At 43.1% G+C, this 27,933-nt stretch overlaps 1 protein-coding gene across 1 annotated transcript; it reads right to left on the bottom strand.

Annotated features, from left to right (window-relative positions):
- Nucleotides 1-13: 13 nt before the first annotated feature.
- LOC146584474 (antigen WC1.1-like) lies at nt 14-27,472 on the bottom strand. The gene is made up of 16 exons (XM_085324603.1): nt 27,403-27,472; nt 19,160-19,474; nt 16,853-17,161; nt 14,996-15,310; nt 13,865-14,176; nt 12,589-12,906; nt 11,525-11,839; nt 7,209-7,523; nt 6,378-6,440; nt 5,977-6,291; nt 5,733-5,768; nt 5,269-5,406; nt 4,517-4,612; nt 3,725-3,808; nt 1,763-1,915; nt 14-123 (listed from the first exon to the last, which is right to left on the bottom strand). Exons 1-16 carry the CDS (start codon nt 27,470-27,472, stop codon nt 14-16), a joined length of 3,264 nt encoding a protein of 1,087 aa, XP_085180729.1.
- Nucleotides 27,473-27,933: the final 461 nt, after the last annotated feature.

The following is a 27,933-nucleotide window of genomic DNA, read 5'->3' as shown; positions in this document are numbered from 1 at the left end:
CCAGCAGTCTTTGTCAGTGTCTCAGCTCATCAATGTCATTATGAGCTATATCTTCAAAAGGAGGGGATGAGTCCTCTCTCTCAGTCTCAGAGGTCCTGTTGCCTGGTGCATTAGGATTCCAATCTGAAAATGTGAAGGGAAGGACACTGAGATAAATACACATTCTGTATGTATAGCCTTTACATGGTCATGCAGCTGGCAGCATGGGCTATCAATTTTCTCTCCCAGATGTGAGAACTATAGATATGCATGACTGTGAATGACCTGAAAATACGTTGTCTCATCCTGCTTCCCCCTTCCTACACACGTGCCCCAACATCACTCATACAGTTCCCAGAAAACAGGTTACTGATCTAACTTTGAACATTTCAAATAAAGGCAATTCTTCAGTATCCCTCAATAACCCATCCCATATTTTACTGCCTTAAGTGTTAGAAAGCCTTTTGGTTTTTCAAATGAGAGTTTGTAAATACGATTGAGCAGATTTGTATGAAATCAACGGAAGATGAAATTCACAAAGACACTGAGAATTATTCTATGTGATGTAGAAATTTATGTAAGTATGTGTGTAAAATAGAAAAGAATATAATCATAGTCTGTTTAAAAAACATTCTATAATGTTTCTCTGATCATTTTGAATCCTAAAATATTTTGTTTTTTCATGACTTTAGCCTGTCAGATATATGTATCACTACCCCAAAAAGTGACGTTTAACCACTGATGAAAGGTCAGAAGTTGTTCGAAGATTGTATTAAGTGCACAGAGAAAGAAAAGTCTATTTTTACTATTTTCTTTCTCTCTTTTTTTCTTTTCTTCCCCCCCCCTTTTTTTTTTTTTTTGTTTTGCATTAACTGGGCCTGATGAAATTCAATACTAGGATAAACAACTAGTTGAATCCCTCTTTCATTCACTATCATCTACTGTCTTCAAGAACTCACAGAGAACAGGTGGGGCTCTGAAACACTGGAAAGTGTGAACAATATATGCTTATCTTCAGGCAGGTAGGAGAAGGGAAGAAAGGAGATTAGGAATTAGAGAGCATTCAACTTCAGTATCAAAAATATGAGAACAAATAAATTACACATAAGGTGACAGAAGAAAAAGTAGAGGTAGATAACAGCTATTATGGATTTATCAAAAATAAATCAAACAAGATAAACCTAATTTACACTGTTGAGGTCTTAGTACTGTGCTGTACAGTACAGAAGTACTGAAATTTTTTTTACTACACTTTTTGAATGATACAGGCCTTCTGAAACAGTCTAGATGTAGACATTCAGAATGATCAGAGTTCTAGCCAAGAGGACCTATGTAGAAAACTGACTAATTTAGATTGCTTTAGTCTAAGGAAATATAATGTAAAGCAGAACTGAGGGGACATATGTTAAGTTTTTAAGGACTTAAAAGACTGTTACAACCATGACTATAATAAACTCTTTTCTATCCCCACAGTGGTTATAGCAAGAAGTAACAATTTTGATTTGCAGCAGGGAAGACTTAGGCCACAGGGAAGAGTTTTGTACCTGTAAGGAGAACAAATCACTGATATAGATTATGCGTAGAGGTTGTGGAAATGTTCACTGAATGGCTGTAAGAACAGATTAACAGGTATGCATCTGGAACTTTGTAGATTGCTAGTGTTCCCAGCTTCCAGTGTTTAGATAAAAACTAGGTGATTCGTTAAGGTATCCTAAATTTTCCCTGAATTCATTACAATAGTTCTAGCTTACAGAAACTAGCAGCATTACTTTTTCATCCTCACCAGTCTGTGAATCCCGACTTTCTTCACTTTCTTCAGTGACCACACTGATTTTCTGTTCATTCTGCTGAGAAAGAGGATCATCTTTTGGTCCAGGAGCTTCTGCTGCATCATCATAATTATCTTCCGGAGTATTTCCAGGCAGTGAAATGACCTCTGGAACAGGTACATGCATGAATTTTAATGGGAAACAATCTTTCCCTAAAGAAAGCAATAATTGATGATCCAGAGATAAATGCTGATAATTCTGACATGATCAGAATGATAAGAAACCAAGAATCCTCCTGCCGACTTTAAGCTATTCCAAACAACAATGATATAGCCCCAATAATTGTTATACATTGCTGTAGCAAGTAGAAAGCATAAACCAAGCATGGAGGATGGACAGGAGGAGGAGGAAGAAGATATGGAAGTAGGCAGTTGATGATAGGATTTATTTCACAGTAAGCTTTTCCTTTACATTTCATTATTGCACAATGACAGATGACTTCTTGTTTATCTCCATGTAGCACTCACTTCCTAGTCTTTTCATTACTTTAACCATCTTCTAAATTTCACTAAAATGGTAGCTGCCCTGGCCTGCTATTTATGGACATGTGGTCACAAGATTTGACCAAGGCTTTGGAGAAGAGTATCTGCAGTTCTTTTTCTCTTCTCTCTCTTTCTTCACTCTCCCTGGAGGGGAGAATCAGTGAAACCAAACACAAATGCTAATGAAGGAAATCTTCAAAGCTTTCCACAAAGCTGCCTGTTCTTGCAGGGATTTCCCTAGGATGTCTGATCTACCAGAATGATCATGAAGACAAAGACCAGTGCTGAACAGAGCCAGATGCAAGTTTACTCTGAAATCATCTGAGTGTCCAGGGCTGGAGGAAATTGAGAATGTTCCTAGTAGTAGAAAAGCAGGTTGCTCTTGTTAAGATATAGAAATCTTAGGGTAGCAGAGGAGAAAAATTATGAGACATCAGATGAGTTTGCTAGGCATAATTCAAAACACTTCATTCTTAAAATTGTTCTGGGAGATAAACGAATTTTAGGCTGCCAAGTTCTGTGGGTAGCCAGCTCCCTGATTCCTCTGTGGTACATACTTACCTGACAGCTCTCTCTCAGGGAATCCTAGTTTCACTGTTTTACAGTTTTATGCATAAGTACACATACATAAAATTGAAAGTTATTCAAAGAGCTCTTTTTTTACTTGGTGCTCAGTACTCAGTATTGAATAGGAATAAGAAAATTATTTGGAATAAAGAAGTAAAAAAAAGCTTTTAGTTTAATTTTAAATATTAAAAAATAATAAAATTAAAACAAATCTTAATAAAATAAAAGCCATAGAAAATCAAATTGAAGACAGCACAGCAGAAAGCCAGGGATATGCACAAAAACTGCTTGTGCCTTTGGCAATTGGGTTCATTAAAAGTAGGCAATAATTTAGTAAACTTTTTGACCAGGTCTAGGAAAACTGCAGTTCTGCTCTGAACCCTCACTCTCCCCCAGTTCTTTCACATGAGAACGTCTGGCAAACTGCATTTTCCATCAGGTCACTCAGGTGAAAATTCCCTAATCCGCTCCAATGATATGTCAGTGTTCTTATTCTGAGCACGTTTTTTTCTCACTTTTGATTTTCTCCATGTATCTCTGAAAGGGAGCAACAGGTTACAGCCATAGTTTCTGGGAGAAGCATTTGTCAAATTGTTGGGTTTGTGCAGCTGGATCCTGTGAAGAGTGCAATACTACTAGCAAACATTTGTTTTCCACTTCTTTAGAAAAGACTAACACTTAGATATGAGATTGTGTAACACTTTGACCACAAGACTTAATTGGAAAATTTCAGCAGCTCTCTACCTACTATCACTAGAGGACATAAAATGCAATGAAACAGTTTTAATCACTGATAGTGCTTTGCAAATTAGAAGGTACTCTGATACTTGGATCTCTTTCTTTGTAAGACTCCCCATCTTCCATTACCTTGTGTTGCTCCAGATCTACTTTCTTCATTGCTGTCCCCACTGTAAGATTGTGGTTTTGTTGGTGAACTCTCTAGATAGGAATCTAGGTAGATGAGAAACAGTGTAATGTCAGAGTAAAACTTTCTGAACTGGTAAGACTGCATCATGAGAAAAAGAGTAGGCAAAAGGCAAATGACAGGAGATTTAATGTAATGGGTTTAATGGATTATATTAATCTGGATTATTGGTCTATAAGGTAGCTGCTTATCAAAGCATCTGTGGCAATGTGTGAGGGACACAGAGGAGATATCAAAATACTCAGGTGCTTGCTGGGAAGAAAAATAGATGCTTGGGCGGTCAGTATGACTGCTACTAGACCTAAAGCTGGAATATCCAGGAATGCTTCGGAGGCCCCATAACACAATTAAAGGATTATGAGAAAGGCAAGCCTTGAAGGGAGGAAGCAGTTAACAGGTGTAAGCCTACAGAGACATGAGCCTGCTGAGAGAGAGATAGAGATTACTTCTTTATTTATTCCCATCTTAAATAACTGTTTAGCCTGAATCTGAGCAAAAGCAACTTTTCTTGACCCATACTGATCTATACTGTATGGCAGTGGTGTGGGCAGCATAAAATGAATTGTCCCCAGGACTGAAATTTACAGAGTTGAGTGAGCAAGAAACTGTTCTCAAATCTGCAGTGTTTGGTTACCCTGTAGGCTTGGAAGCAGCAAAATTTCAGACTAGGATCTTGGTCACCAGAAGGAAGTAGCCTGTGTTATTTTCCCCTGACAAGAACAAGATGCACAAACCTGAAAGGCCAGTCACCTGCTGCTTCTCCCTGATCAAACTATAATTGATCTCTTCATAGACAGCCTCAGAGAAGGGGTCATAGGATTGTCTGGAGCCTAAAAGTAAAAGGTTGTTATCATTCTCACATAGTCTCTACTCATACTCAGACTGAGGTGGTGAAAAGAAGTGGCTCAAAGGGGTCTACATGGCTTGGTTACAACCTACAAAGTCACATACTTTGTACTGTGAGAACAGTACTGACTGAGAATAGGCCTGGAGAAAAACACTCTGACAAGGAGAGAGTAGAATACTGAGTGGGAGAGCAGGTTGAGTTTATTCTATATCAAATCAATGCAGCAACTAGAAACTTAATAATTGTGTTAGCTGCACAATTCCAGTTGCTGCACTGATTTAATACCCTAAAATAAAAGCCTGCTAGTCAGGTGGCTGCACTCCCTGATTTTTTGCTTCCTTCTTTTTCACACTGGTGTCCTTTTCCACTCATCTGAAACCTCTTGTCTTCTCCTCTCTGTTCCTCTCCTCACAGGTGTTAGCACCACAGGATGTGCCTGACAAAGGCAGGGCTGAAGTCTCCCTGTGCTTCTCCTGGTTATTGGCAGCTCCCAATTGTACCATTCTTCCCATACCAGAAGGTGATGAAAGCCTGACCATGACTGCAGTAGGTACACACCTCAGCCCCACCCCACCCCCCCAGCTTCACTACCCATTCAAACATCCACTTCAAACCCATGCATTTCAAGGAGGGACGCACCTCTCTGCTGTGCCCTGGCACTTTGGAACTGTCCACCGAGAATGGCAAGGACCAGACAGAGAAGGGCTCCCAGGATAATGCAGAGGATGACAGGTGTTGTGACTCTCCCATTCTCTGTTGCAGGGCGACGAGGAGGATCTGAATGGAAATGAACAAGCAAGAAGTAGAGAATCAGGTAGCCCAAACGGCTGTTCCTCTGTAGCTTCCTGCTGTGCCTGTGCTAGAAAGATAATGAATGTTTCAGAACCAAGTCATCTGCTATCCATTTTAGACCAAAGGAGCTAGAATCCAAGAGGTGTGGATAGTGCCTCTTCACACAGCCTCCCACAGCCTTCCTTTATAAATACTGTGGGAGATCCTTTCTCATGAATTGGAATGTACTGCTGACTTTCTTGCTATGCATGATATAGACATTAGAACCTCACTTGATAGGGGAAAGAAAGGGGGAAGAGGGAATATTTCACCTGCTTCAGTGGGTGCTGTTGCTGTTTCTGTCACACCTGCAAAAGAAAGAAGAGTCTGGATTAAGAAAGATGTAATTGTGGAAAAAAGGGAGAACAACTTCACATCTTTTGTGAGATTCCTTCAGTCAGAATTGTGGTAGGGCAAGTCATTTGGATGTACAACTGACAGTACATTTCTCAAGATGATTTCATCATCCACCTCTTCCCCAGATCTGTGTAATAAACTGAAGGACCAGTCACTAACCAGAACAATTCACAGCAGCATCTTCCTTATGATCACAGTCATTGTCAGATAAGAGCTGGGCAGGACAGTCCCAAAGAGACACCTCTGTCCCTTTGCAGTGCACCTTTTCCAACCAGATGGGACCAGTCCCTTTCCCAAAAGTAGCTTCACTCAGAGCGGACACAGCAGATCCACAACCCATCTGTCTGCATACAACGTTARCATCTGCCATGTCCCAGGAGTCGTCACAGACTGTTCCCCAAGAACCCTGGTGCCAAATTTCCACTCTGCCTGAGCATCCGTGCTCTCCTCCTGTGACACGTAACTTCTCCTTGTCTGCAAAAAACAGAAACCTTCTATATCACTTGAAAAACAGGAAGGTGCAGAGGGAACAAGAAGTTAAAATAAAGAAGTAATGGTACCTGTACAACTTGTAGAGTTTGGACACTCAACAAATGCAGCTGGAGTCACTACATTTTTTCTTCCTACAAAAATTAAATACTGAAGTGAATGGTTTGATTATTCTTTGGAAAGCATAACGAAGTAGAAATTACCTGAGTTTTAATCACCAAGTTCATTTTTCCTGTAATACATATGGCTTCTATAGTACTTGGTACGTCAATTAAATAAACTTCCTTAAGTTTCCTGATGGCTGTGCTTGCTTTCTTCTTTAGTGAAGTAAGTGCACGCATATTCAAGAGATCTGAATGTCATCTCAAACTCATTTCTGTTACAGTGGGAACCCATAGATAAGGAATGCTGTCAGAGGAGCACGTACCAGAAATGGACCTTTAGAGCTGAACTGAATCGTACACTTGCATGTGGTTATGTGTTTGCGCACATGTGTACATATACATTTTCACCCATTTGTGTACATAGATACAGATACACATTTGCCTATACAAACATAAATGGATCTAGACTTCTTGAGAAGTCTAATCCTGACTCAGATCTCACAGACTAACTGCATGTCATAGATTTTCACCATAAAAATGTGCAATGGCACCATCCTATAAGAGCCTTTCCTGTGATTTCCCCTAGATAAATGCACTGGGCAACACTCATTTCATTAATAATTCACTCATTTACATCAATGACAAAGAAAAATGTTTGTACCATTTTTGTGAAAATAAAAATAATCTATACTGGAAAACTGATGAACATGAAGTAAGTACAGGCATCTATATATACATGTGCACACTTATGTATATGTCTGGGGTATGGGGTGTGTGTGGGAGGTCATTTGTAATTACCAGTGCAAGAAATATGGGTCTCTTCTGCTCGATTATCACATGACTGAGGATGCCAGGGGTCTGACTGACATTGCCAGAGAGAGCTATGTTGCTCAGTGCATTCAATGTGGTCCAGCCATGTGGGCCCAGAACCTTTGCCGTATTGAAAGTCTCTTGCGATTTCTCCACCATCTCCACAATTCAGGTGTCTGCATACAGTTACTGCAGTGAGTTGCGACATCCGATTGGAGCAAATGCTCCCCCACGTCCCATTGTAGAAAACTTCTAGTCGCCCAGCACAGTCACTGCCATTCACCAGCCTTAGAGCCTGAAACTCTAGAAGTGAAGATACAAAAATGGAATTCAGATTTGTCTAGGAACTTAGCTATGATGAGTTTAATCCAGAATCTGCTAACAGTCCTGTCTATTGCTTTGGATGAGAGAGTGCCAGAGAAAATCACTCAAGAAACAACAAGCTCATAAAACCAAAAATCATGTATGCCCAAAATATTGTGGGCATATTTCTAAAATGTGTTTGATAAGAGGTGCTATGTGGTCCTCTGATTTGTTGAAGTTTTGGGTCACAGTGGGACGTTTACCCTCGTTTTAGATCCATCTGGAACTGGCTGTGACTGGCACATGACAGTTCTTGACCTTTTCCTGTGCAGGTCACACCAGCATCCCAATGCTACAGAAAGCCTGAGATTTATGCCCACTACACCCACACCCAATCTTTTTATTTCCTTTGTTAATGCAAAAGCAAGATTTCAACATCTCTTTCATATCTTTGGGTGAACCAAGAGGACATGCTGACCCACCATGCTTGCTGTCAAGAGAGAGTCAGAGGCTGTCAAAGCAGATCTCTGTCATTCTCAGCTTCCCCTTCAAGTACCTTCACTTTAAATACCTGTAGTGAGAACACCTGTGGAAGATCTGGTGAGGAATCAGTGACTGGTAGAGTACATGCCTGCCAGGGGCACAAATATATGATGTCACGAAAAAAATGCCAAGGCTTATTCATGCATCTGACTATTACCCTCTGCTGCTCTTCCATGTGGGCACTAATGATACCAAGAGCAAATTGGAAACCATCAAACAGGATTTCAGAGCTCTGGGCATGGTGGTTAAGCATCTGGGAGCTCAGATCATTTCCTCCTCCATCCTGCCACTGAGGGGAAAAGATGGGAGGAGGAGCAGATGGATTTTCCAAGTTAAYAACTGGCTGYGCCACAGGTGTTGGCAACAGGGATACAGTTTCTATGACCATGCAACCCTGTCTGAAGATCAACAGCTGACAGGGAGAGATGGGATCCACCTCAGAGCAACTGGAACATATCGAACTCTGCCTAGGGGTGGATGATGAGTGAGTGGAGAGCTTATAGGTGAGGACTAAGGGCAGGCTGACMTGGGGGACACTGTTGTGGGTGTTCACTACAGGCCACYKGGTCAGGAAGAGGAAGTCGATGAGGCCTTCTACAGACAGCTGGAAATAGCCTCATGATCATAGGCCCTCATTCTCATGGGGGGCTTCAACCGCCCTGATATCTGCTGGAAAGACAGCACAGCTAGGCACAAATACTCCAAGAGGCTCTTGCAGAGCATCAATGACAACTTTTTGAAACAGGAGGTGGAGGAGCCTATGAGGTGGGGTGTCCTGCTGGCCCTTCTMCTGACCARGAAAGAAGGACTGTTTGGAAATGTGAAGGTTTGGGACAGCCTTGGCTGCAGTGAACATGAGATGGTGAAGTTCAGGATCTTGCATGCAGGAAGCAGGGCAATAAGTAGGATCGCAACCCTGGATTTCAGGAGAGCAGACTTTGGCCTCTTCAGGGAACTACTTGGAGGAATCCCATGGGTTAGGGGCCTACAAGAAAGAGGGTCCAAGAGAGCTGGTTAATATCCAAGGATCACTTCATCCAAGCTCCAGAGCAGTGCATCCCAAGGAGAAAGAACTCCAGCAAACGGGGCAGGAGACCTGCAYGGATGAACAAGGAGCTCCTGGCAAAACTCAAACAGAAGAAAGACTTGGGAGGAATATAGGAACATTGTCAGAGTATGCAGGGATGCGACCAGGAAGGCTAAGGCCCATTTGGAATTAAATCTGGTAAAGGATGTCAAGGACAACAAGAAGGACTTCTTCAAATACATCAGAAGCAAGAGGAAGACAAGGGAAAATTTGGGCCTGCTGCTGAATAGGGTGGGGGCCCAGGTGATGAAGAATCTAGAGAAAGCGGAGTTACTGAATGCCTTCTTTGCTTCAGTCTTTACTGCTAAGGGCAGCTGTCAAGAATCCCAGAGCCTGGAGACAAGAGAGAAAGTCTGGAGAAAGGAGGAGATTCCCTTGGTCAAGGGGGATCGGGTTAGAGATCATTTAGGCAAACCTGACATCCACTAATCCATGGGCTCTGATGGGATGCGCCCATGAGTGCTGAGGAACCTGGCGGATGTTGTTGCTAGGCCACTCTCTGTCATCTTTGAAAGGTCATGGAGAACTGGAGAGGTGCCTGAGAACTGGAAGAAAGCCAGTGTCACTCCAGTCTTCGAAAAGGGCAAGAAGGAGGACCCAGGGAACTACAGGCAGGTCAGCCTCACCTCCATCCCTGGAAAGACAGTGGAGCAGCTCATCCTGAATGTCGTCTCCAAGCATACGGAGAAAAAGAAGTTGGTCAGGAGTAGTCAGCATGGATTCACCAAGGGGAAGTCATGCTTAACCAATCCGATAGCCTTCTATGATGGAATGTCTGGCTGGGTAGATGAGGGGAGAGCAGTGGGCGTTGTCTCCCTTGACTTCAGCAAGACTTTCAACATTATCTCATGTAACATCCTCATAGGTAAGCTCAGGAAGCATCAGTTAGAAGAACGGACAGTGAGGTTGATTGAGAACTGGCTGAAAGGCAGAGCTCCGAGGGTTGTGCTCAGTGGCACAGAGTCTAGTTGGAGACCTGTAGCTAGAGGAGTTCCCCAAGGGTCAGTACTTAGTCCAGTCCTGTTCAACTTGTTCACCAGTGACATGGATGAAGGGACAGAGCACCTCCTCAGCAAGTTTGCTGATGATACCAAGCTGGGAAGAGTGACTGATGCATCAGAAGCATRTGCTGCTATTCAGAGAGGCCTGCACAGGCTGGAGAGTTGGGTGGAGAGGAACYTCATAAGGTTCAACAAGGGCAAGTTCAGGGTCCTGCACCTAGGGAGGCACAATGCTCTGCACCAGTACAGATTGGATGTTGACGTGCTGGAAAGCAGGTCTGCAGAGAAGGACCTGGGAGTGCTGGTGGACAAGAAGTTAACCATGAGCCAGCAATGTGCCCTTGTAGCCAAGGAGGCCAATGATATCCTGGAGTGTATTCGAAAGAGTGTTGCCGGCAGGTCAAGAGAGGTGATTGTCCACTTCTTCTCAGCCCTGGTGAGGCCACATCTGAAGTACTGGATCTAGTTCTGGGCTCCCCAGTATAAGAGAGACATGGAGCTACAGAATCGAGTCCAGTGGAGGGCTACAGAGATGATTAAAGGGCTGGAGCATCTCTCCTATGAGGAAAGGCTTCAAGAGCTGGGCCTCTTTAGCCTGAAGAAGAGAAGACTCGGAGGGGATTTTATCAATGTATACCAATACCTAAAGAGAGTGTGTCAAGAGGATGAGGCCAGACTCTTTTTGGTGGTGCTCTGCAAAAGGTCAAGAGGCAACAGGCCCAAACTGAAATGCAGGAAGTTCTGCCTGAACGTCAGGAAGAACTTTTTTCCTGTGAGAGTGACAAAGTACTGGACCAGGTTGCCCAGACAGGTTGTGGAGTCTCCTTCTCTGGATATATTCAAAACATGCCTGGACACAATCCTGTCTGACATACTCTCGGTGACCCTGCTTGAGCAAATGTGTTGGACTAGATCATCTCCAGATGTCCCTTCCAATTTCAACCATTCTGTGATTCTGTGAATCTGTGGTAGCAGGCCCAGCATGTGAAACTACACACTGACAAAATTGTAAGGACCAGGCATGCATATTCATTTTTTTCAACAGCATCTAGCTAGTTTCTCAAGGTTAGCACAGCTGAGATAAGGAAATAGTTCTAGTAGATATGATGGCCCTTAGGAACAATGAGTCGAGTCTCACCTGGGCATCTGACCTGGGCACCCTACCCATGTCTTCAGCAGCCTCTCATTGGCAACCCCTCCACGTGGTTCCTGGGGCTCCCCGCGCAGTTTGTAGTGTAAGCGCTTTATTAAACCTATGCTGTTTAACCCCTTATGAATCTTGACTGTCTCTCTCCATCTATATATGACTCTCTCTTGTTCGCCTTGCGGTCCCAACCCCCTATGCTCATAAAGGCATTTCCTGAACACACCTGAGCAGAGGACTCCAGCATCCTCTTTGTGTCGGCAGTTGTGCTGGCCCCATTCCCTGGAGGAACATGCCCAGAGATCAGATTCAGCTCCAGTGCAGTTCACATCATCCAGCCAGATCTGTCCTGAGCCTTTTCCATAATGAGCAGATGCAAAAGCCTTGATAGCATGCCCACATCCCAGCTGTTTGCAAACAACATTGGCATCTGATAGATCCCAGGCATCATCACAGATGGTTCCCCAGATGCCATGATGATAAATCTCCACTCTCCCAGCGCAGCGCTTTGTGCCATTCACCAACCTGATCTGCCTGCTCCCTGCAGGAAGAAACCCATCTGTCAGCATGCAATATAATGCACAGGTCAGTATAATGGCTGTATCCTTCAAGCACTTTTAAGACATCATGCTCTTATTAAGTTCCAGTTCTTTTGTTATGATTACCTGAGCAGAACTCTTGTGATGCTAAGACCACATAAAGAGAAAGGTCTACTTTTGCCTCTGTGAAATATTTGAACAATTCCTGTGAGATGCTGCAAACAGGTAGGGGTGTCCAGTCATGCTACATGTATGCGGACATCATATCTTGGAAAGCCTGAGAAACTATTTTCTAACTAAATTCATTTTGCAGAAACAACTTCTGTTACAGATAAGGTTACAAAATAAAACAAAATTAACTTTCAATTTAAAACAATTTCAATTTACTTTATATAGATGTTTAGAAAGACTACATGACTCTATATAGAAATATCACATAACAAAACCTAGTTAATTTCTTAGTGGTAGTCAGAATGTGTGGCAATCATAGCCAATTCAGTATTCTACGGACTTCTGTATTGTATTATTTCTCTCTAATTTAATAAGCTAAATTCTTTAAGACATTCAGATGAAAAAAGCACTGTGCAAATTACAGTTGTTCCCTTGGCTATCACTCATGCCTGAGAATATATAAGCAGTTGAGGATCACAAGCTCAGATCCATGCCTGTTTAAGATCTGCTCAGACCACAGCACAGGGTGGGCTAGAGGCAACCCGAAAAAACATTCTGTCCCTTTTGCAAAGTAGCTCACCTGAGCAAATTACACCAACATCCTCAGCAACTCCTTCTGGCACTGTCTCAGAATAGGAGGTCTTGCAGAGCATCAGCTGGGTCTCATTTCCAGCACACTGGACACTTCTTAAACCAACAAGACCTATTCCTCGTTCAGACCTTGAAGGGTAAAAGGCTTTTTCAGCAGTTCCACACTGGAGCTGTCTGCACACCACATCAGCATCCTTAATGTCCCAGTCATCATCCAGGACTCTGCCCCACATCCCATGGAGGGATATCTCAACTCGTCCATCACAGCGGCTCTCTCCACCTGAGAGTCTGAGTGATTCAGCAAGACCTGGGCCAAGGGAGTTGGAAAACAAATAACATCTACTACTCTTGCCTCAGTAAAAATAACATGTAAGTCAGAGATGGAAGTCACATTTCTACAACTGTGGAAAAGTAGTCCTCACCACTGATCAAGCAGACAGTTTCTGTTAAGGCTTTGCTTGACTACATGCACATAAAGGCCTGTAATGTAAATGAAAAGGCTTCCCCAGCTCAAAGGCTAGATGCTGTGAGGAGTCAGGCACAGTGTGAATCCATCTGGAGCAGAACCCTATTAAGTGAAGTGCTTCTGTTGAAACCCTGAGAAGTGCATGCTGCACCAGCACTGACAGCACTCTAAAGCAGCTGAGAGTGCCATGAGTCTGCATAATGGCCTACAGCGAGCATGCCATTGTCCTGCCAGAGTTCCCCATCTACTTTTGCTGCAAAATGTAGCTGTGCCAAAAAAATGCTTGCCTTGTTCACCTCCAGTCCGTGTTGGTGATATACAAGCAGTAAAGCAGCCCAACATTCATAAGGAACTGCCAAAATAAAGTAACATATAAAGATACTGAAATGTTTGCCATAAGGGAGAAGATTTCCTATAGTCTAAAAGAATTCTCTTAGTCAAAGAATACTTTTAATATTTTCCTATGACAAGTTATTAATTCTATGCACATTTCAGTTGTATTCATTTTTAAACAGACAAAGTAGGCTCACAGTTAAGGGGAGAATTGCTGACAGAAAAAAAGAAATTGATGTAACTGGTTTCTGTGAAAATTGCTCTAGGCCTGATCCCTGCATTCATAATTCATTTTACTCTATGACCTTACACTGATAAGTGGTGCGGTGGTATATAAGGGTAGGAAAGAGGAGGCAATGGGCTCTAAATAAAGGCTGACATACCTGACCTACTTGAGGCATGCTGAGCTCATCAAGACTGCTTTGCTCTGAAGCGCACTACATATAAAAGGCCATTCCTGACTTACCTGAGCAAACAACAGTGGCTGCTTCTCTGGCTGAACAGGAAGGATTGCCCAAAGTCATGTGAGCACAATCCCACAGGCAGGACTCAGTTCCTTTGCAGTGAAAAGCATCTCTCCATACAGGTCCGTCCCCATCCACAAAATGCTGTCCGGTTTGAATGGACTTTGCATAGCCACAGTTCAGTTGATTACAGAGGACATTGGCAGCTTGCAAATTCCAGTGGAAGCCGCAGAGTCTTCCCCATTTGTCTCCATGGCGGATCTCTACTCTGCCAGAGCACGAGGTGCCATTCATCAACCTGGCCCCTGGGCACCCTGAGTAGGAGAGAAAGTGAGCACTGAGATGACATATTGGTAACTGCTCATGGGCATGATATGAAGGTGACTGGAAAGGGGGATTGGGTTTTCCTTGTCATTTGGGGTAAAAATTACTCCATAGGGTCACAGGGATTTCCATACTTCCTCATACCTACACTTCAGTCCCTTTTATTTTACTGACAAGAATGACTAGAAATCCAAATATGATCCCCTTTGCAATTTTTAAACTGAGGGCATTAGGTTTAAGGGCCCTGGGTAAACCAATAGGCCTTGGGTCCAGCCTTACCTGAGATCCTGACCTATGCACCCTCCAACCACTGGTCCAGGGAAACACTTAAGCTTGGCACTAGGCCTTCAGACCTGACCTGAACTGCATTATTGGTGTACCTGCCTCCAGTTCTATCTCTGACTCTATCTGCAGCTGCTCCTGATTGGTCCCCCCAGATGGACCTTGGACCTGATTGATTATTTTGACTTGTCTAGAACTGTTGATACATTCTGTTATGAGCACCTTCCTCTGTACTGTGTTTTCAGGTGCTCCAGACTATGCCCTGCTTGGTGAGGAAACTGCGTGTGCTGTGGCCACCTTCTATTCCCCTGTTGTCCTCCCTTGTGGAGCAGCCTTGCTCTTACTGTTTACTGGCACCAGGAACTTTTCACAGAGAGCAGCCTTGTGCGGCCTTAGCTACTGGACATGCCTGTAGCAGTAGGCAAAAGATGGAGCTTGGCTCCACAAATACCCTCTGGATTTTAGGTTCATATCTGTCCCAAAGAAGGAATTATTTGGTCCTCTTCTTCCCCCTTTCTGCTGCTCACCTGAACATACCACGCGAGCATCTTTTCCAGCCGGGCAGTCAGTGTGACTCAGCACACTTACACGACAGTCTCTCAGGTGTGAGCCATTCTTTTCACAGCCGAATGTGCCATTCCAGAAAGAGCCATTTTCTTTCCCAAAGGACTGTCCACTTGGGATCAATAGAGCAACTCCACAGTCCAGCTGCTGGCAGAGGGCATTGGCAGCTGGAAAATCCCACAGGTAGTCACAAAAGCTTCCCCACATGCCTCCATGAAGAAGTTCTACTCTCCCTGAACACGTGGTAGTGCCATTTACCAGCCTATACCCACCGTAGCCTGCAGGAAAAATGAAGGAACTTAATAGCAATATTTTTCTTGTGTTATTGCATTGGAAATTGCAACGGAGATCTAGCTGCATGGAACTAGCACTCGCTCCATCCCAGGTTACTGGGGAGAATGTTTGACCAGAATATTCATAAACCAGCTCTGAAACAACAAGTCATTATTGTCCATGTCTGCACTACATGACTAAAAGCCTTGTGACTCTTTAAATTCAGTCTCTCTTCTCAGCACAATACTGCTACCTTTTAACATCTTAACTTGCAGAATTAGTCCCAGCATTTCTTTGCATTTGAAACATGAGAGAGACTCAGAGCAGGGGCTGCCAATACTACTCTCTATCTCAGTAGCAGCTTATCTTACATTATGCTGTGTTCAGCAGCTGTGGTGTGCAGATTCTTAACTTTCATCTCTGTCACAGCATAAGGCTCTGAACACACAGGCCATGCACATCATCAGATTTGCAGTAATGTAATTGTGGTATGGCTAGGACTGTGGGGCCTAAGATGCCAAGCATTCAGACAGTGCCAACTGCCAGTCCCCTGCAGTCTGCCTGTTTTCTCACTCTATTTTTACTTTCGAAGCTCTTGCCTCATCCTTGCGTTATACTTCCCCTAATGAGACTTTCCTAGTGCTGGATTTCCTCCCTGTGCTGTGAATCATGGAGGACAGAAGCAGCAGCCAAAAACTGTCAATCATTGACATCTAAACTGGGATGTCTGGCTGCCACAGCTATGCGGCCAAGGCTCCAGATCAGCTCGAGCAGTGGAACGGTGTCCAGGGGAGGACTGAAACAGACTGCAGCACTTCAGCTGCAAAATAGGCATGTTATATGAGAGGGAATTGCCAGTAGCTCTGCCCCCTGTCCATTTTGATTTGTGTCCTAAGGAGAAAGTCATAGCTGTTATGTATAATTATCACTTTGTAGTAGGTGGCACAAAGCTAACCATTTTTAGAGTCCCCAGCACATGAAAGCAGACATGACTGTGCAAAGTTCTTAAATAATGACACCTGGCTTTCATAATAGCAGTCACCAGTCCTCTGACGGCTTTTTTATAAGCATTTGTAACTTCTGCCTCCTATCACCTTTCGGAGTTATGTAATTCAGCCTCTCCCTGTTTTATAGTCAGATTAACTGAGGCATTAGGGATTAATGCACATAGTATCAGAGTAGAAAATAAACTTGTTTTTTCCATGTTCCTGGTTGCCTGCTCTGGTCACCCCTCATCTTATCTGTATAAGAAAGACAAGGAAGGAGTTCTCAGCACTAGAGAGCCCATACCTCTTTTGCCATAAGAGAAATGATAGCCCTTTTGAGACCCTCATCCCTGGTGCAGAAGCAGACACTATCTAGAGTGAATGAGAATTTGTTCGGCTGCTCTCCTTTACTTTCTTGCTTTTCCTGGATGCAAGTGTGATAGAGAAGCAGTCAGGAACCCTCTGAGGATCACACAAATATACAGAATCTCTGAACACTGAGTTGACAGGAAGAAGACATATAAGGCATAGTAAATTACGGCTGTCAATCAAAAATCTCACCTGAACATATAATACTGGCATCGTGGAAGCATGTCTTGCTATGGTGCAACATCCTGGGACAGTGTGCAAGGTGAGCCTCATTCCCGATACACTGGAACTTTTCCTTCCAAATCAGTTTACGTCCTTCTGTGAAGTGAGGTCCTCTCAAGATATCCAAAGCCTGCCCACACTCTAACTCATTACATACAACAGAAGCAGCTTTGAAATCAATATGTGAATAACAGACCGTAGCCCAGCTTTCTTCCTGCCTTACTTCCAGATATCCTGAACAGGCACTGTCTCCTCCAGTCAGACGCAGCCCAGAGAAACCTAAAAATGTTCAAGAAATTTAGCACTGAGGGTTGGTTGCACTGACCTAACTTAATCCCTCCCATATGTTCATGGTCAGGATACATAGTACTCCCTTCTCCAAGGACCAGTGACACTTTTAAGTAGTCATTGTGGCAATTTCTGTAAGCCACTTATAAGAGGAAAAAAAAGTGTAGGAGTGCTTGTTTTTTGTATATGAAAATACTGAATCTTGACCAAGTATTTGAGAAGCTAAAGAGAAAATGTGAAGAGGAAGATTCATTTCCTGAGAGTAGGAGGAGGGAGATTTTGAACACTGAACTGTTGGTGAAGAATACCAGGCACAGACAATTCAAAAGACATGGTGTCAACTGAAAGTTGATAAATTTATAAGTTCAGGCACAGTACCAGCACAGCTGGATCTGCATGGCTCCAATGGACTTACCTGAATGTCTCTGCACATCACTCCATGAGCACCAGATTCCCAATGGACTTTTTAGCTCAGTTATAATGGGGCTTACTAACTCAGGCACAGCAGCTCGAGAGAGAAACATGTTCTGAAAACAGCATAACTTTGTTTCTGTGGCACTGTTCCAGAGTAAGATGCCCTGTTGCACTCCACTGCCTCTGCATGTAGCCAACTGAGAACTTACACCTTGCCTCTTTTTTTCCCTTTTGTTGTATCCACTTACTGCAAGAATGTCCTACAGATCAGCATAAAACAACATTTTATCTTTGTTTTCTCTGCTTACAGTTATACTAGCAGTAAAATACTACAAACTATATCAGCTTCATCACTGTTACCCCTTGGTGAGACATTTATTTTACATCTATTTCATCTTAGCAGACATAATGTGAATATTGTAACAGATTTGTGTGATATAGATAATTACCATAAAAATTTCTAACTGTGCAGGGCCATGGTAAGTAATGAAAAACTGTGCAGGGAGGAGTGGCAACAGATATAAAAATAGGAAGCAGCTAAGCTCATTATTGATTACTAGTTTTGAGGGGGGTCTTTCTGTATCAATTCAGGGCTTCTTTGGAACAGAGCAGAGTCATTCTATTGTAGGTTATCACATGACTAATTTCTGACTACATTGTCTGTCTTTCATCAAAAAGTACTCTGTATTGGTAAATCTGCTCTTTACTCTCCTTTTAAAGGAAAAAGAAAGGTAAAAGCAAAGTTCAGTGTGCATGCACATATGAACATGTACATGCGCATAAAGTTTGAATATAGGCTATATCCAAGCTATGTTCATGTACCACTGTCATAGATCTTCTTATGGACAATAAATATTTTCTGAAGTAGCGAGATTTTAAATCATGCGGTGAAGACTGCTTTATGAACATAGTGCATTTGAACACACTAGGCAACTTTACAGACTGCAGCCAACAGAAGGAAATCTTATTCAGCAGAAAGACTATATGGAGCATAACATGTGACAGAAATCCAAAATAAAAGAGCAAAATCATTTATGCAAGGAAATGTGGTCTTCCTTTTATCAGAAATGACTGTGCAGAACCACTGGACAATGAATCCAGATGTTAAGGGGAAACATTTTTCTTTAATGAATACAAGAGGACTTTGAAACAATGTGGATTATCACTTTCTTCAGGACCACAAGGAAGAGTTAGCAGTAAGAATTCAAAGATGCTCCTTGGGAGAGTTGGGGAAGAAACACGTAGCACTACACCCTTTCCCTTTCTTTTTACTTGCTTTCCCCTTTCACAGCTAGGCCCTGTCCTGGTTCTAAATGATGTACACAAAGATCACCTTGCTGCTGCTACTTCTGCTCCTGATAACAATGTCATTGCTGTACCTAGGCAAAACAAATATCTACCTTCAGTCAACAGAAGCCTTAACACTGGTGAGACCTGCTGGTGGAGAAGGTCATACAGAAAGTGTTAACTCTGTGTTTACTACAGTAATATATATCTATCAGCTGAGACAAAAGTTATCTCAGTTCCTTTTTTTCATTGGATTTTTCTATTACAAAAGGTTTGATGGCTTCTTACCTGAGCAGATCACACCAGTATCAAAATAATGAGGGCAAGTAAATACACCCCATCCCGGATGTGGGCAGTTCCAGAGAGCAGATTCATCACCACGGCAATCAACTCGATACAGCCATGTTGGTCCAGCTCCTTCTCCGAAAGGAGCTTGATTAAGAGCCTGAAGAGCAGATCCACATCCTAGTTGCTTACAGACAACCTCAGCATCTTCTATCTTCCAGTCACCATCACACACCGTCCCCCACTGCTCCTTATGTTTTACTTCCACTCTCCCAGCACAGGGACCAGGTCCATTTGTCAGCCTCAATTCATCATCACCTTCATATATAGAGACAGAAGAAGGTTATGGAAAGGACAGAGCTTCATCATCATTATCTATTGCAAGTGGTAAATTAGATTATTATTATTCTTAATTTATTATTAAGTCAGATTTGTTAGGTTTATCTTTCTAAGCAGTCCCATATGACGTTTGAAGTTTGGGAATTGTGCTTGCATTCAGAAGTTTGAGTTAACTATACTGCTAAAAAGTAAGCTGTTTCTAATGATAGACAATTTTTCTTTCCCCCTGCACAGTCAGGACTAGGAAATGTCCCTGCTGTGTGCTTCACAGTTTAACCAGGAACTCCTCCTTTTTCTCCATTGTTCTACCATGTCTGATGATATTCACCTGAAAATGTTTCCTGGGCACCAATTTCTTCATTCACATGCCCAATATGTTGAGAAGAAGCAACTGCCATATCTACTTCAACTTCTTCCTCTCAGACAAACTATTATTTGCAACTCAATGTTCCCCAAACTCTTTATCCATTCCCTCTTCCCCAGCCTTTGCTATAGGGTTCCCTATAGTGATGGGTACCTGAAGAGAGAAGAGGGATACTTATAAGGATGTCATCAGGGGATAAGAAACTATCTTGGGAGATGCAACAGCATAAGTGGGAGACAAGCAGGTAAGTCTTCTTGCTGTATCTGCCATTCATGACTCACCATCTCTTGGGGTGAGACTGATCTCCAAAGGACAATCTATCCCTGGTCTGCTCCTTTCCCTGTTCCTACCATTCTGTGTTCCTCTGCTCTCAGGTTTGCCTCTTCCAGTGGTATAGATATAGAGTTCACAGTCCTCTGACCTGAGAACCCACAAAATAGCATTATGGTCATCACAGATCATATGATAGCAAAGAGTCAGATAGAACAGAGAAGATATACATGACGTTTTCTTGCTTGATGATGTTGGGCTGCTACTATAGATCTTCAAATGATTATACAGTAGCCTAGCATCGGAACTGAAAGGCCAGAGAATACAGGAAAAACCTGCCCTGGCTCTTTCCAGAGCAGTCACAGGGCAGTTAACAGCCCTGTTGTCCAGGCGTGAAACCCATCAATTGAGTCAATAGGAGAGGCTCTCTGGGTCACCTTACAATCTGAGGAGAGTTACTGTCTAAAGGGTATGGGACACATTATGGGATGCAGAGGAAGAGATCTGGAGATTGCACAAGACTTTTTATGAGATATTTAAGGGAGGCACCAAAGAAGGGGAAAGGGAGTGGTCTAGATGGTTTGGGGAGGAACAAACATGGCAAAATAAAGAGATAAGGGGATTAAAGGGGATGACTGCATGTAAACAAGATGTTGATCAGTATGCTTGTTTGGCCATGCCCTGCACCTGTTCAGTGTGGTCCATCTTTTCAGCTTACTAAGCTCCATTTCTGTTTTTCTGAGTGAGGAGGATCTCTATTCTGTGCACATGTGTATGCATGGAGGTCTAAGTGCCAACAACTGGAGTCACCCCAGAGGTCATGGTGGTGTATGTGTATTCAGTGTTGCATCGGAGTGGGTACCATGGGTCATTGGGCCCGTATGCATGAAATGCCAGGAACTGGAGATTGCACTAAGTGCAAATCAACTGCCTTCAACTGGAGTTAGACATGGGTCATAGGGGCTGTGTGTCTGTGATGCCAGCAACTAAAGTGAATGAGGGTACTGCATGTCAGTGTATGACAGCTGGTGAATATCAAACCAGACTAGCCAGTGAGTAGGTTAAATGGTTTGGGAGCCAAATGTGTGTGTGTTTCTCTAGATGAAAAACAACTGGAGGAGCTGGCTACCAGCAGGACCAGCAATTCCAAGCCAACTGCTAGAGTGACCTTGGGGCCTGGGAGGGGTGGACTATGTATACGTGTATACATGTGTGCACTTGTGTGTTTGTGTGGGAGGCACCTGGGAAAAGTGAGGATCCAGGGACAGCTACTAGATGGACTGAGTTTCTAAGCCCTGCTACTGGATCGACTCACGGTGTGTGTCTGTTGGTGTGTGCGAAGGCATCTCTACTAGCAGCTGGGGAGCTCTGCAGGCCTTCGGAGCTTGCATGCCCAGGGCTAGGAACTGGGGAGAGGTGGGGATCAAGAGCCTGTTACTGGACGGACTAGGGGTATAAGTCCAGCTACAGGACATTCATAATGTGATTGTGCAGGTGAAGTGGAATGCATGTGTGTGTTTATGAGGGGGGCCTTGGGGTGCTTGTATGTCTGGATGACAGCAAGCAGAGTAGACCAAGGCATTCAGGAGCCAGCTACTGGATAGACTGAGTGTTTAAACCTGGAGGGATCCATATTGTAGCTATTCTCACTAACAGACTTTCATCCTAATCAGCCACAAAAGGAAACACAATGAGGCCATTGGTGCTGTTTGTGTTTGTGTCAGTGTTGAATGTTTGTGTCTGTGCTGATCTGTGTGGCCGGGCATGTATGTGGGTATATGTGTATTGTACATATATATATTTTTGTGTGTGGTACTGGGAATATATCGTCAGCCTTGCTACTGGTTGGACCTGAAGCAGCCTCACCTCTGTTGTGCTACTGGAATCAGCAAGTGCTAATACATTTTAAATACATTTACATTTTGAAGATCTAGTTTTGGATGCAGTGATAATAACATTTTATTTTTTTATAATGAAGCTCATAGAATTCTTTCTATGTGCTGTAAGAAGACGCCATTATTCTTGTGTCTCATTTTGCTACATGGAGGAAACACTGCAGAACAAGGAAGGAAGACTAGCAATATTCCAATGCTTTGTGTCTTGTATAAAAATTTCAGGGCTCTCTAAAAAATCACTAAGTATAATTGCATATCATCCAGAACATTTATATTCCAAGGACAGCCAGTTTGCAAGAGCTAGGTGCACTGGTGTCCATTACATACTTTCAGATGAACATAAGAACTGTGTCTGCACAAGAAAGGATTTTATGGAGTGGTATATTAAGCAGTAATCACCAGAGGTTTAAACAGTGATAGCATGAGAAAGATACATTCCTTGAACTTTGAGATACAGGTCAGCCTGAAATGAAGAAAGATATGTAATTATTTTGTGGGTATAAATCTTCAGTTGAATTACACATAGAATATTGTAGCATTTGAGAGGAATTTTGTCTCAGAGAAATAGAAGTTTTCCTGTATCTGTGATGGAACTAGGAAGTCTGGGGGACTGTTTTAAAATTTGTCTGTCAAAATCATTTTGTACTGTACTACTCATGGTGTTTATCTGTAGAACATTACTGTCACCTCATGCTGCCATTGGAATCAACTTGTTGGATTATAGAATCATAGAATCAGTAAGGTTGGAAGGCACCTCTGGAGATCATCTAGTCCAACCTCCCCACTCAGCAGGGTCACTTAGAGCATGCTAGACAGGGTTGCATCCAGGTGGGCCTTGAATATCTCCTGAGAAGGAGACTCCACAACCTCTCTGGGCAACCTGTTCCAGGGCTCCGTCACTCTCACTGTGAAGAAATTCCCCCTCACGTTCAGGCGGAACTTCCTGTGCTTCAATTTCTGCCCATTGCCTCTTATCCTGTCACATGGCACAACTGAAAAGAGTTTGTCCCCATCCCCTTGACACCCTCCCTTCAGGTACTTGTACACAYTGATAAGATCCCCCCTCAGTCTTCTCTTCCCCAGGCTAAACAGGCCCAGCTCTTGCAGCTGTTCCTCATGGGTCAGATGCTCCAGCCCTCTGATCATCTTTGTAGCCCTATGCTGGACTCTCTGCAGTACCTCCATGTCTCTCTGGTAGTGGGGAGCCCAGAACTGGACACAGTACTCGAGATGAGGCCTCACCAGGGCTGAGTAGAGGGGCAGGATCACCTCCCTCGACCTGCTGGTAACATTCTGCCTAATACACCCCAGGATACCTTTGGCTTTCTTGGCCACAAGGGCATATTGCTGGCTCTCTGTCAGCTTGTCATCCACCAGCACTCCCAGGTCCTTCTCTGCGGAGCTGCTCTCCAAAAGGACAGCCCCCAACTTGTACTGGTGCCTAGGGTTATTTCTCCCCAGGTGCAGGACTCTGCACTTGCCCTTGTTGAACTGCATGAGGTTCCTCTCCACACAGCTCTCCCACCTGTACAGGTCTCTGTGAATGGCAGAACAGCCCTCTGGTGTGTCAGCCACTCCTCCCAGCTTGGTATCATCAGCAAACTTGCTGAGGAGGCACTCTGTCCCTTTGTACAGGTCATTGATGAGTAATTTGAACAGGATGGGACCCAGTACTGAGCCCTGGGGGACGCCACTAGCCACAGGCGTTCAACTGGACTCCACACTGCTGATGATGACCCTCTGAGCTCTGCCTTTCAGCCAGTTCTCAATACACCTCACTGTCCAAATTACAGSTTTGTGCTTCTCAAAAAGAAAACTTAAAATGAGAAAATGGGAAAAACATGCTATGTTAGCATTACTGAGCCATGTGAATGACAAACCACTGAGGTTTGAGGGCATGATAGAGAGCAAGACAAAATGGTTGGAAAAATACATTCACAACCTTGATATTTCCAGGTTCAGGACAGATGACAAGCTCTGTGCACACAAAAGTCAGGGATATCTCGGCTGCTGCACCAGAAACTCCTCCTGAATTTGATGAGATTTGTAATTTAGTGTGTTATGGAATAGAAAAGTCACTGAACAGAGCTGGAAACTTTTTGCAAGTCCTGGGGATTGATTCAAGTTGATCAAATAGCTGTAGAAGGATGACAGGATGTTGCTTAAGAAGCCTGGTAACTTTGGCTCCAAATTAAAACTGTTTCAAAACCTGACACTCAATGGAAAATTAAAGTCAACATTTATAAGACATGTTTGATCCAGTTGTCGTATCCTCCCTGGATCTTAATGGCCCTGACCTGCCTCATCGATGGTCTCCACCCATTCACCATGCCCATGGGCACAGGGCTCCATTTAAGCTCAGTTCTGGTCCTTCTGTCCCTGCCTGAGTTCTTTCGTAGGTGTATCTGTCTCCAGCTCTGCCACAGCCATGCCCATGTCTGGACATGGGCCCTGTTGATCTGGACTCTGGTTTGCAAACTAATTCCTGGCTTGACCTTGGACCTACCTCTTCACTGTGAACTTGCTTGATGATCTGGACTCTTGGTTGAACCTGGTTTCTATCCCCAGGTCTGTCCTACTTGCCTTGCTCAGATATTGTGGGGCAGGGCCTTGGCTAGTGAGGACCTTGACCTGCTGGGCATGTTACTGCACCCTGTCCCTGTTTCCCTGCCCTTTAGGAAGCAGCCAACACTTGCTGTACCCTGACACCAACTATGCAGCTTGTAATTCATAGGTGTTCTCCAGGGGAAGGTGTTCTCCAAGACAGCCACGATTCTTAGAGAATAACACTGCAATGGAAAGAAGAAAGGTGCCTGAACCTGACCAGGTGACCAAGAGAAGCCTGCAGTTATGATTCAGCACTGGGCAGTGTAAGTGAATAGAAAACAGTGCAGTGATGTAATTCTTGCAGATAGTCTAGAAAGACACCTCTTGGTGATCCTCTCAAATCAATGGTAGTACTTGATACGAGAGAAAAGATAATAAATTTTCTCTAAAAGCTTATCAAAGAACTTTAGGTTTTCCATAAAAAATATTCAAATCCATGTATCTCATCCTCTCTCCCTTCCTCAGAAAAGAGAGATGTTCTTATAGGGCCATCATACTGCTTGCTGAAACAACTAAATAATTTTGCTTTCAATTTTAAAGCAGATTAAATTATTCTCTCTATTGATCATGAGTATGCCAGCCCTACACCACAAACTGTTGCTGATGCAGCTGCGTTCTTCAGCAACTAACTGTTGTCCCATTTCTCATTCCAGAGCAGACCAATAGCTGTAATTCACTAAGAGGCAATGCCATCCCCATGTGGCCTGTAGCCTGATTTCCCCTGCCCCCCACTTCACCCAGTGAGGCTGCAAATCAGGACACAGTCAGTATGACAGTGATACATGACCTGCTCTTGGACAGCTGCAAAGGTTTTACTTCTGTGCTGACCCTGCTGGACTTCCTTACGATTTCCTGCTTATCGTTTAGATTCAGAAATACAAGAAGTTTGTGGGAGATTGTTTAAACTGTTGATAACTAATAATTTCTAGAAACCATTTTTCTGCTAACTCTCTTCTTTCCTCAGATTTCCTCAATAAGAAACGTATGCAGCACCAGCCTCTGATAACTACAAATACCTTCCTACCTGCTGCAAATTGTCTCAGAAAGAGTACAATCTTCCTGTAACAAATCTTGAAAAGTCTTCCTGAAAGATGTCCTGGAGAGTTACCCATAATTTATTTGAAGAACATAGTCCAGAAAAGAATTTTCTGAGCTAAAAATATATACTTTTGAAGGAGAGATCATTTCTAAGAAAAGCTAAATTCAAAGCTTGATTATGCTTTGAATATGATATGATTAATGGACTCAGATAACCTATTTCCATTAGCCATAATCAAGAGTTAAAAAAAATACTCATCACTTGACTGATTTGCCTCTGCACTTGATTTTAAAATCTTCTAGCATTTAATGTTTTCAACACACACTGGCATGCAATGCTGGATGCAGAGGTGGTGCTAGGCATAACCCAAGCTACAATTTTTAATTCTCCCTAATCAAATCTGTCATTTCTTGTAATCAGTCTCTTACGAATTTTTCATTATACCTACAAACATACTCTTATATCTTTCCTGATGCTCTGTAGCATATCCCACAAGTGGCTTAACTGAATTTAATGATACTAATCACAGAGTGAGGTTCTGCCTGGAGAAGAAGGCATAAGACTGTGGCTTGCTCCAGCTGGAGATCTGTTTTCTATTGCTGGTTAGGGAAAAGAGTAAGAAGGTGTGCACCCCTATGCCCAGATACCCCTCTGAAAACTTGAGCCATATCTGAGCTGCCTCAGTCTCAGGTGACAGCTCACTCCCCAACATCTGTGCTTCTCACATTGTCTACACACTGCAGCCTGTCTGCCCCAGGAGGGGTCTGTGGTACAGTGCTGAGAATGTAAGTACTACTGCCAGAGTTAGAGAAGAGAAGAGGATCATAGGTGCTGATGGTGAATGCAAAGGTAAAGCTACTCGTTTGCCTCTGTTATTGAGTCACTCTGGTACTCTTTCCCATTATTGAAAAGAAGTTGGTAGAAAATACACTCTCCTTTCGACAGGGCTGCTCAGTCCCCATTCAAACACTGCTCCACAGATGTATAAATACAAATGTTTAATATAGTGTTTGACATTCCTGTTGCACAGAGAGGCCCACATCTCCTCCTCCATCTGTACTGTGACTACTTCCACACAGCTGGTGGGAACCTGTAAGACTAGGGCTCTGCTACTTTGAACAAAGTGTCAACCATGCAGTCTTGTTCTCTTCATTCAGAGAAGCAACCATCAGTCACTATACCACATTTATTTGTAGAGAGACAAAAATAGAGATTCTAAAACCTGGATTTCATCACTAGCTTCAAATATATCCATATAGCTGAAGAACAGCGAAGCGACCAACAGTGGTGAACTGCAGATACGCAGGAACAACTGAGGCGAAAATATGTGACCCAGCCAAACTTACTGGACACAGAGCACAGCGAAATCATTTTAACTGATGTTAAATAAAGATCTGGAATTATTCACTCTCTCTAAGCAGAGCTTGACAGAACTTGTCCATTTACTAAACACCTCTAAGCACTGGTGCTATCAGTTTCACTATAGTTAAACTTGGACTCATGGTCCTACAGGAATGGCTGGTCTGATGTCTGGAAAAAATACAGAACTGTTAGAAATGGCTTACCCTTCTTTCTCTCAGAATCACCAAGAAGATTGAATTGAAGATGGAAAGGGATTCAAACACCTTCTTGGCACTTCATCTTAGAAGCCGATGGAGCAACAACACATATATACTGAATTTAAATTCTCTTCCTTGCTCATTATCTTATGCAAAATAAAGCATTTACTTACCCAGAGAGATTTTAATGAAGAAGAGAAGCAGCCTCAACACTGATATAAAAAGATGTCCCTTTGTTGCCATCCTGATTTCAACCCCATATGAAACTTCAGTGTCTGTTAGGCACTGCCCAGACCAGGGCTTCTCTGTATCTGACAAGTGACTACAGAGAAGGAAATATATAGATTCATGTGCTAGCATCAGCTGCACTAAGAGACCAATAGAAATAATGTTCACCTTTTTAGACATTATCAATGGATTAATCTCAAATCTGTAAGAGCCAAAACCTCCAATAAAATTCAAAAATTACGGCTATGACCATATATGAATGATGATTGTGCTTCTGATGTCATCATTGATATAGTCTTGTTTTACTATGAGGCCAACATCTGCGGTACAGGACAGCAGTATATAAAATGGTTATTTCTCACTTGAAAAAGCAATGTGAAAGCACAGAACACTTCATTTTATGAATCACTTTGAACGAGAACAAGGGAAAGAATAATCTCTAAATTTGCGACCCATCTATCTCCTCGGGAGCAATT

This window comes from Rhea americana, unplaced genomic scaffold, assembly GCF_003343005.1.
Source record: "Rhea americana isolate MKP2758 unplaced genomic scaffold, rheAme1 scaffold_92, whole genome shotgun sequence".
In the NCBI taxonomy this organism is placed as follows: domain Eukaryota; kingdom Metazoa; phylum Chordata; class Aves; order Rheiformes; family Rheidae; genus Rhea; species Rhea americana.
Note: the sequence above shows the minus strand (reverse complement) of the source record. Positions and strands in the feature narration are given on the sequence as shown.